Consider the following 11,164-nt stretch of genomic DNA (forward strand, 5'->3'; position numbering starts at 1 on the left):
ATCAAAGTATACAGATTTTCAGGTGAATCTCATGTGATTGCATAGATTTGATTAGTAATTTACGTCAGTGCGTTTATCAGATGAAGCGGGTGGATTAAATTATACCTGTGCGATATATCGATAGATTCAAAAACCTTAAACGTCAAATTGAGAAGAAAACCTGCCAAGCACTAAAAGACATGATTACTGAAAAATGTCGGCAGTGTGAGGAGGACTCCCGTAGGGGTAACTCACACCTCATGTTCAAACGTGCTAGAGAGCTGACAAACCGCAAAGAAGCGAAATGCCTCGATCTCTTAGATAAAAATGGAAACAAAATCACTACTTTTGCCAGAATCCGAGATCGCTGGAAAGAACACTTCCAGGAAAAGCTCAATCTCACAGTAAACCCAGATCCTGAAGTGCTTCGAAAGTTCCAGGCACACAGATATGAGAAACCACCCCCACCACCCTTAAGGTCAGAAGTAGAAGCCGCACTCAAATCCCTCAAGTCAAATAAGGCACCCGGAATAGACGGTATACAGGCAGAACTGCTAAAAGTGGAATCTGATATCGTCGTTGATCTGTACCACAAAATAGTAACAGCTGTATGGGAAATAAAATACTTCCCCGAGTCTTGGTCGAAATATGTCATAGTGCCCTTGCACAAGAAAGGATCTAAAAGTAACTGCGAAAACTACAGACCCATATCGCTTACTTGCCAACCACCTAAAATCCTTACGAAAATTCTCCTTGATCGGATCAGAAACCTGACAAGACACGTAATCCCTGAATATCAAGCTGGCTTCCGTCAAAACCGATCCACCATAGACAAAATTTTTGTGATCAGACAGATTATGGGAAGATACCTGGAATTCGGGAAAGAGCTATACCAGCTGTGTATCGATTTCAAACAAGCTTTCGATCTAATTTGGCGAGATGGCCTATGGCACATCCTGACACACTACGGTATTCCCACTGACATTATTGACATTATCAAGAGTATGTACGAGAAGTCGAGAAGCATGGTGCAGACCAGCGAAGGCTTTACTGAAGAATTCTCAACCTCTTCAGGAGTGCTGCAAGGATGCCTACTCTCCCCACTCTGTTCTGCCTATTCCTGAATGCTGTAATGGCACTGGTGCCCAATGACACGAGAGCACTCATCAGTAGACACCTCTTTGACTTGCTTGCATACGCCAACGACGTGAATTGCCTAAACGAACAACTAGAGGAACTGCAATCAAGTGCTAACGATATTGATCATGCAGTTAGTTCCTTTGGGATGAAAATCAATGCTAACAATACAAAAGCCATGAAGGTAACGTGGCATACAGATACAGGCCTTCAACCCAGCGAAATTATGATCCAGGGTGAAGAGATCGAGTGGGTTGACCATTCTTTTTTACCTAGGAAGTGAGCTGACGTCCACAAACGACTCCTCAAAAGACATTACACGACGCCTCGCCCTTGCCTCAGCATGCTTCAAGTCATTGCGATCGATCTGGAAAAACAAACATCTTGTCGCTGAAACTAAAAACACGCCTTTTTCGAGCTCTTGTGGTTCCAGAAGCAACGTACGGAGCAGAGACATGGAACCTGAAAGCAGAAGACAAACGCCAGATGGCGGCCTTTGAAACAAAATCCCTCAGGAAGCTTGCTGGCATCACCTACCTTGATCAAATATCAAACGAACAGCTATTGTCTTCGCTCAACTATTCCCGGACCGTCATGCAGACCATCCAGCTTCAACAGCTTCGATGGTTAGGCCACGTTCAGCGGATATTCCTAGCCCCACTTCCAAAAATTGCGTTTGAAGGAAGGATTGATGCCTCCCGCCCAAAAGGACGACCTCCCAAGCGCTGGAGGGAAAACTTTCCCAGCCACCCCCTGTCGGTACTCCTTCGGACTGCAGCGAATAGGGAATCGTATAAGAAGCTTTGCCATAGTTCAGTCAGAGGAGAAGCCCCGAGTCGGCCAATCCGGCCGGATGGGAGTTAAGTAAGTAAGTAAGATATCAAAATGTTTTTCATGTTTTAGTTTTTTAACATATTAAAAAAAAACTGAAATTCTTAAAACTAAAGTAAAGGACCCTTTTAAACTCAAAACCATCAGAAATAAATATTTTCAAACTCAAAACGTCCAGAATTTAGAAACATACTTTGGTAAAATTCCAGAGAAGCTACTTTTGGCTATAGTGGAAAGGGGTTAGGTTAAGGAAATGTAACTCAGTAATGAATCTATGGCCAAAAATACTCTCTGGAAAGGTAAACCCTCTTTTGATTTCCAAGTCTTAGAAATTTGCCTACTTCCCTGAACGCCATTATACCTTAATTTCCAGTTTTCAGTTTTTTTTTCTCTGGTTTTAGATTTGAAAATGAAATTCCAGTTATTTGAGTAGAATTTTAAGCCATGATCAATTTTTTTTTCTTCTAAATTTAGGAAATATATTTGCATATATCTGAAACCTCATAAATAGGGATTGAGCAATGTTTTAAAGCTTAAATTATTTTTCTTGTACTTCATTTAAGCGAAATTAATTAAAAAAAGCTTTTTCCACAAAATAAGTTTTTCAAAGAAAAGTAAAGACCTTATTAAACAAAAATGACCAAATATAAAATCAAATAATCTACCAAGCGTGAAATTACAACAATTCAGCAGCGATAAATAAATGAAACCCAAAACAAACAGAAATTACAATAAATAGCCGAGTCAAACTCAAAACGAGCAAAAATTAACATAAGTTGGGTTCAAAACCCCTATGCCTTCCCAAGGCCAGAACATAATTTGCACTTTACTGAAAAAAATACAAATGAACGTGCATTGTCAGTTTAATATACATATACTGATATTTAGCTATAAAAATATTAATATTGTTTGATTTATTGAAGTTATAAAAGTAAAAACATTTATATTTTTTTCATTTACATATGCATTACATATATTTTACATTACATATATTCATTACATTTCATCACATATATTATAAACATTTACATTTAGATTTTGGTTTTAGTAATTTTGTTTTATGTTTTACCGTCATTCAGTGTTCACCTAATGATAGATCATACTTTTTGTGTATCAAACAGTTCGTGGTAACGAACTGTAAGTAAGGAGCGACCCGGCTCAATGGTAACCAAAACTCAAAAAACGGAATTTTGGTGCCAATAGATACATCAAAAGAATCAGATTTTAATTCTGATTTCAAATATATAAGTTACATCAAGTTTAATCTTACCCATCAAAAGTTACGCGCCTGAGAATATTTGGCTGATTTTCGTAAAAAGGGGGAAAGACCCCCTAAAAGCTATAGAACCTTAATGAAATTCCCACCATCATATTCAGCGTATTAGAGAACCCTTCTGTACAGGTTTCAAGCTCGTATCTACAAAAATGCGGAATTTTGCATTTTTTGCCAGAAGAAAGATCACGGGTTTTTCCAAGGGGTAATCGTATTGACCCAGTGGTCCTAGAATATCGTAGGAAGGCTAATTCGAAAGGAAATTAAAAGTTCTAGTGCCCTTTTTAAGTGACCAAAAAATGGAGGGCAACTAGGCCCCCTCCCACGCTCATTTTTTCTCAAAGTCACCCAATTAAAATTTTAAGATAGCCATTTTATTCAGCATACTCAAAAATTTAATAAATATGTCTTTTAAGATGACTTAATCCCCCAGAGTTCCTAGGGAAAGGGCTGCAAGTTATGAACTTTGCCCATTGCTTACATATTGTATTGGTTATTGGGAAGTATACAGACATTTTCAGGGAGAACTTTTTCTGGTGGGGGAGGGGCTGGAGGAGGGGGTTACTCGGGAGAATCTTTCCATGGAGGATGTTTCTTTGGGGTAAGGGACATTTCTATGAAGGGGGCGCCGGATTTCCAAGCATTATTTAAAAAACGATCAGAAATTAAATAATAAAAAAAAGTTTTTTCAACTGAAAGTAAGAAGCAACACTAGAACTTAAAATGAACAGAAATTATTACGTATATCAGGGTGTTCTCCCCCAAGTCAATACCTCGCTCTTTACGCTACAGTTTTTTTTTTTTATTGCTTTCAAAATAGCTCTATATTCTAATTAAACGTCCTTTTTGATTCAGGGGTTTTTGAATTAAAATATTTTTTAAACTTTTAACGTAAAGAGCGTGGTATTGACTAAGGGGAGAACCCCATCATATACGTAATAACATATGCGTCAATAAAAAAAAACAATAGAAAAAAACAAGCGATACGGCTCAATAGTAATCGAAACTTTTAAAAACGGAACTTTGATGTCAATAAATGTATCAAAAGAATGGGCTTATAATGCTGATTCTAAAAATATGAATTTTATCAAGTTTAGTATTACTCATCAAAGGCTACGAGCCTGAGAAAATTTACCTGATTTTTTAAAGAGGGGGGAAACATCCCCTAAGGGTGAAAGAATTTTAAAGAAAATCACACCGTCAGATTCAGCGTATCAGAAAACCCTGTAACATAGGTTTCAAGCTCATATCTGCAAAAATCTGCAACTTTGTATTTTTTGCCAGAAGAAAAATATACGAATATATTATTATTACGATATTATTATCGATATTATTATTACTTTATCTTACGATATTACGATACGATATTATTACTTTATCTCGGCTAGATATTGAAATCTATCATGAGTATATTTGTCAAAAAAATGGAGCTGAGGGTAGTAAGATAGTGTTGCCAGAGGTAAATTTCACATTTATCCCTGAAAAACTTCAAACTTGTCGGAGTCAAATTGATCATCATGAGGACCCTGGGATTCATGAAGCTCAGAATTATATCGAAAGTGCTCAGCTTCGTACAGATCAACATATATCTGAAAATGATATACTACAAATACATAAGCATGTAATGGCAGATCAAGGTGAACATTATCGTCAGACACTAGTTTTTATTTATTTCTATACACCTCCACCTCCAACTAAGATAACGCTGCTCATGGATGACTTTATTAGGTGGATCAACTCGATCGATGCTACAAGCTTACATCCTATAAAATACGCCGCATTAGCTCACTATAAGCTGACCCATATTCATCCGTTTCGTGACGGTAATGGACGAACTTCTAGACTTCTTATGAATTGGATATTGATGCGTGCTAATTATCCTCTAATAATTGTAAGAAAAGAAGATCTGCAATATTTTGAAACTTTGAAAGCTGCTCAGCTGGGTGATGAACGCCCTTTTATTAGATTTATTGCTCAATCCATTGAGCAGACAATAGATTTTTATCAATGGGTGATTAATAAAGAGTCTAGTTAATATTCCCGATTGGTTTCAGATCACTTAATGTAGAGCCTACGTAAATACTTTGTATACAGAAATACAGAAACACTTTGGGTACAGAAGGTATACCAAGGTCTAAAATGAAACATATGAAATATTCATGAAGAAAAGATGTCAAGTTGAAATTTTAGCTTTAGAAGCAGAATCAACATCTATTCAGTTTATTTTAAAGTTTATTCACCAACTTCAACTAAAGTACAGCTTACAGAATTCATAAACAGGCTATGCAACGTATGAGCAATATTTGATAACAAAAATAAAATTCATAAATAGCCTACAGTTCAAGAGTTTTCTTTTTTTGCATTAAGTTCACATCATATCAAGGTCGTATACCCCTTCAGGTAAAAAGGAAAAAGTTTTTTCCCGTTTTCTAACTATTTCACATTGATTTTTCATGATTTGTTTAAGTAGATAATGAGGCCCAGCACCTACAAACATCTACATCTCCAAATATACAACATCTACAAAGTGAATTCCTTCTAGAATCTTGTAATTTATTCATTTAGGATTACAGTGCAATTTTTCTCAAATTTTTTCTACAATCGGTTTTGCAGGTTTCAAGGTCTTCACAAAAAAAAGCAACAGCAGTAACTGCTAGCTAAATATTGCCTTTTTGAAAATGCAGAAAATTAAAAAAAAAGATTAGACCATAGAATAAACATATAATGAACATATACAAACCTATAATAGGAAAGATTAGGCAGAATGAAGAATTGAAGCTAAATATTACAGAGAGTGTAAGAACAGGGAAAGCAGAGGTTAAGTTTGTCGTCTGGATATATTATTCTGTAGTTCTTCTGGCACAAAATACTCCACCGTTGCTTTTCTGCAAGCACCTAGCATTGTAGTGTATATTTTGAAAAGTTTGGCGTCAGAGTTGAACTTGGTGGATGAGTGCAGATAATCAGTGTTGAACAAAACGATACTTTCTTCAGTGAAAAATCATCGGGAAAACTTCTGTCTTACAGCCTCGAATAAAAACCAAGATGGAACTCTTAAATATCCAAATTTTTCGGGTTCTATTAAAAGTATAGCCAGATTTATTTTGGCCCAGCAAATAATCTTATTTATATTTTTCAAAGTGTAAAACACAGATGTTCTCTATTTTCAAAATTAAGTTATCAGTTCATTGGAAAAGTTTCCTAATACAACTTTTTAAGCTGAATTTAAAAACTCATCACGTACTTTCAAGACTTTTTCAATGACTTTTTAGTTGTTTTGCGCGTGCTTCAAGCACTGAAATTTAACTAAAGAGTTCAAAAAATCAGTACACAAAACTATATGAACAGTTATACCAAAAACTGACTGTGTTCTCATATTAACAGAAATATGCCCTAGATTACATTTCAAAAGGGTCATAACTTAATCATTTTGAAAGAATGCTAAATTTTACAAAAAAAAACAACACATTTATTGAAGCAATTAAAAGAAATTCGTAATAAGGATTTATGGTCATATTATCCGACCCAAGGGTAAACTTTGAATTATCGGAGCATTTCATATTTCTTAAATTAAAAATCCTGAATTTTGCTGGCCAGCGCAAGAGATTTAAAGCATCATAAAGATAAAAAAACAAACAAATTAAAAAAAATTACTGTTGTATTACTTCTGTTTTAAAAAGTGCGCTATAGTTCAATTGGTTATTTTTAACCTAACCTAATTATGGCTAGGCCCAGAAAGTATGAAATTATTGGTCGGGTCAAGGTCGGATCGAGTCCCGGTGACTGGTTGGTCAATACGTTAATTACTCATTAATTCGCTGTTTGGGCTTATAAACCTGGTCGTACAACAGGTGAGAATACCTTGTAGGCATAGCCCAGACAAATCTCAGTCACCCATTTGCCCACAAGTCCAGTTTCATGTCTTTCATATTAACTGGACAAAGTTGATTTTGTTTCAAAAAATCCGATATTTTTCAGATGATTTTCCCATCTGAAAAAAGTGGTTTTCCCATCTCAAATACCTTTAATGAGGTTTTTTCTTTATTAACTTAATTTCAATAGCGTAGAGTCTAGCCCCAAGTAAGAAAAATGAAAATTGTGACGTACAGAACACCTTATTTGAAACAAGTAACCAAAATTCAGCATTTATTTTTCCCTGTTAGGATAACTCAATCCCATGATTTTTAGCAACGAATATTTTCTGGTGAGTAAGCAATTTATATATATTTTTTGGAAGTGTGAAAGGAGGGAATTATTCATACATCATTCTCTTTCATTCTCTTTCTCGTGTTCTATTAGATGCCTCTACATTTCCTCCATAGCCGTCAACGAAGCAGTAGAGAACCGTGAACCCCAATCTGTAGTCAAGTTTACACTTTCGTATGTTTAATTGGCATTTGGACAGATAATCTTACCGACCTGTTTGTCTCAAGGCCCAAAAGAAAATTATTTTTACAACGAAAATTGGATGCAGTCAGTGAAAAACGCCCTTCAGTCGAGGCCCTTGGAAAAGGGCCGTAAATTATACTTCGTGTCCGTTGTTGACATATCAGCTGTGCAATAGAAAAATGGGACATGTTTGACCCTGGGTGCTCAAACTTTTGCTTGGAACTTTCAGAGATCGTCCTCTATGACATATAAATCACAGGAAGAAAGTTACTCGAACCACCCTGTCAATAATACAGCAGGTTTGACCTCAGAGATGGAGCTACACATTTTAAGTACGTTTTTATAAAATTACGTTTGGAGTAAAAACAAATTTGCCTATACATTTTTCTCCAATCCAGTTATAAAGAAATTTTTTGCACTTTAAGCTGATATGAGACTTATAATTTATTTATGTAAGCTTAAGTAGCAAGATGAGTCTAAAGACAATGCTACCAGTTTGTCAAACTGATGTATCTTCAATACATCAGGAACGGCTAAATATGTTAAGCTCAAGCTTTCAAAAAACTATAGGATAGGGGAACTATATCCTTGAGACTTATAATTTATTTATGTAAGCTTAAGTAGCAAGATGAGTCTAAAGACAATGCTACCAGTTTGTCAAACTGATGTATCTTCAATACATCAGGAACGGCTAAATATGTTAAGCTCAAGCTTTCAAAAAACTATAGGATAGGGGAACTATATCCTAGGAACAAGAAAATGTCATTGAAATGGGAAATTGAAAGACGGAGTGGAATTGTGGAATAGGGAGTTGTGCCACCTGAGGCCGACACAGCTACTTACGTTCCTCCTTTATCCCCATCTTTTCAAAGCCTCCCTCTTTAAACCCTCCCAAGAAGCTCCAATTTCCCTTATATCTTTCCTTAGGAAATCCTCCCACCCGAATCGGGGATGACTTGCTTTCGGGGATGACTCCAAATTAACTCTGTGCTGCGGAATATACCCAAGCAGCAGGATTTTGGTGAAACTCGTCAGTGTGTTGACTCCAAACTTGCTGCAAACTTGACCTAAGTCATGTCTCGGTGCAAAAACATGACAAGCAATGTCTGTGCGAGACAATCTTTGGGGTCATTCAAACCATAGAGTTTCATTGAATCAATGCAAAGATTGAATTAATTCCTGACTAGATGTACAATGATGTTTAAGCTGAAGCTGGAAAATGGGTTAACGGAACGTGAATACGAGTTAAGTTCCGACTTAATGTATATAATGCTTAAGCTTAAGCTGAGTACAACTCGGTAAAAATTGAACTAAGGCTCGTTTTCCACAAATATGATTGAAGGTATCTTTTATTTAAAACCCCTCCCCCTAAAAGCTAAAATGTCACTTGCACTCAAATCAAAACATTAAACATGTAATATTTAATGTAATGTTAAATATGGTTTTAAATATGTATTTTGAAACTAATGCAATAGTAAGAGCACCTGGGTCAGGACTTTCATGGCCTTTTAAAATTAAGAAAGGAGTAAAGCAGGGAAGTTCCTTGTCATTTTTTGGTCTTCTTATTAATGACATGGTTGAATTTTTAGGAAAAAATTGGGCTTGAACAGTGAGATTAGGTAATAAAACTTCTCAGTTTTGTTGTTTGCAGATAACACTGCTCTAGTGGGGAATTCGGCACATAATTTACAGAAGTTGCTAGAGCTAACAGAAGATTGTCTGAAGATAAAGTGTTTTCGGGTAAACGTTCACAAATCGAATGTGGTTATAATTAACAAGAGAAATAATAAATGTGAAAGCAGATTTTAGTTTGAAGGGTTGGAGATACAAGTTGAGGATTTAGAAAGTTGAGTTGGGGATTCCATTACTATTTTTCAAAGTAATGGAAGATGGAATTTACATATGAAGTTAAACCGAGGAAGAATACTAATGTTTACAATTTTCCAGAATAATGTAATAGGAATACAAAATTGTCATTACACTGAAGGGTCTTTTCATCTAGAATTATGACCATTCTACATTACGGAGCAAATATTTGGGGGCATGAGAAAGCGGCTCAGCTAGAGTGTGTTCAATTAGGGTACTTTAAAGATTGTATGGGCTGCATAGGTGTTTTTTGGTCGGTGATGAAAAATTTATAATATATTTACCTTTTTTATGTTCATGGCCATACTTTTGGCTTTAAAATACACTTATCCATCTATCAATCTATTTATCATACATGTGTTACGTAATTCTGAGCCACGGAATGAAAATGCTTAGATCCTTTATTAATTGGAATACGGAGAATACCTAGTATCTTAGGAAGCTCTAGAAGCCCTCTCTTTCTTATCTTATTTCTCAAAGGTTTGTAAATGAAAATAATAGTTTTTCTTTCGTTTTCCGAATTTTTAAATTCGGTTTGAATTCATGGGAAAAGTGCTAACAGAAAGCGAACATTTTTTGCCCCTAGTAATTTGAATATCTCAAGAAGGAAAATTTTGATTTCTGTGGCCATTTAGCTTGAGTTGACAAAATTTAATTTTTATCGCGTGCAAAAACTATGGTACGTGCGACAAGATTTAACAAAAATCTTTGCAAGTAAGTGCGAATGATTTTGCAAATTTAACATTTTGAAAAATCTAAGGGTTGGCTTTCAAATTTAAAAAAAGAAAATAAAATTTTAAGGAACGAATCCTTAATTTGTACCCTGTAGGCCTTTGCACGATTTGATTTGGAAGGAGACATTTTCTTCCATTTTTGGGAGACGTTTGACAGTTTATAAGCGGTTACGGTATTCTTGTCTTGTCTTAAGATCGCTTTTCTGTGAATAGGCAACGCAGCAGCAAAGTGGACCTTGCACTTTGACGATAAACCACATCAGTCCAGTTTTTGTTAAGAAAAAAAAATCCCTCATTGTTTTTTTTGTGCCCCTTGGCATTATGCTCCCCTTAGCCAGGGTCCATGCGTAAATCTAGACCTGACTATGATAGTTAGGTGCTTACGGATTAGCTGGTACCCACGCGATATATTTTACCTAAGAAAACTAGTCAAACGGGTATCTGTCAATAGAGAAATGGATCGCAAAGCGTGGTTTATCATTGCGTTTACAATATTTAAACTATTGTTTTCTGGGGCTAAGGAGAAAAACGATACCTTGGTTACTTATTTGGTAAATATTTACCAAATCATATTATTGAGTTACGACTAAATTGAATACCCCACGCGATGCGTTTTTTTAAGATCTTTACGAATTTAACAATAATTTTTTTTGAAAATGAATTTTAGCCCCCACCCCTATATGTACCAATTCAGGGTATATATTTGCACATTAAGGGGGTAAGGGTAAATTTTATTCCTGATGCAAATGAGAGGTAAGTTTAAACTTTATCCCCACTCCCCTACTGAGCAAATATATACCCTTAGTTGGTATATATAGGGGTGTTGGCTAAAATTCATTTCCGACAAAAATGATTATTATATGTGTAAAGATCATAAAAGAAGGCATCAACTGGTATATTCACTTTAGTCGTAACTGAATAACATAATTTGGTAAATCTTAACCACTTATTTAAT

The 11,164-nt window shown here is 35.6% G+C and overlaps 1 protein-coding gene across 1 annotated transcript; it reads left to right on the forward strand.

Annotated features, from left to right (window-relative positions):
* Positions 1-1,111: 1,111 nt before the first annotated feature.
* Positions 1,112-5,255, forward strand: LOC148939307 (protein adenylyltransferase Fic-like). Its single transcript, XM_089106840.1, has 2 exons — positions 1,112-1,395; positions 4,505-5,255. Exons 1-2 carry the CDS (start codon positions 1,112-1,114, stop codon positions 5,253-5,255), a joined length of 1,035 nt encoding a protein of 344 aa, XP_088962966.1.
* The last annotated feature ends 5,909 nt before the right edge of the window (positions 5,256-11,164 follow it).

This window comes from Artemia sp. Qi Xiang Cuo, chromosome 21, assembly GCF_049724085.1.
Source record: "Artemia sp. Qi Xiang Cuo chromosome 21, ASM4972408v1, whole genome shotgun sequence".
Taxonomy (NCBI): domain Eukaryota; kingdom Metazoa; phylum Arthropoda; class Branchiopoda; order Anostraca; family Artemiidae; genus Artemia; species Artemia sp. Qi Xiang Cuo.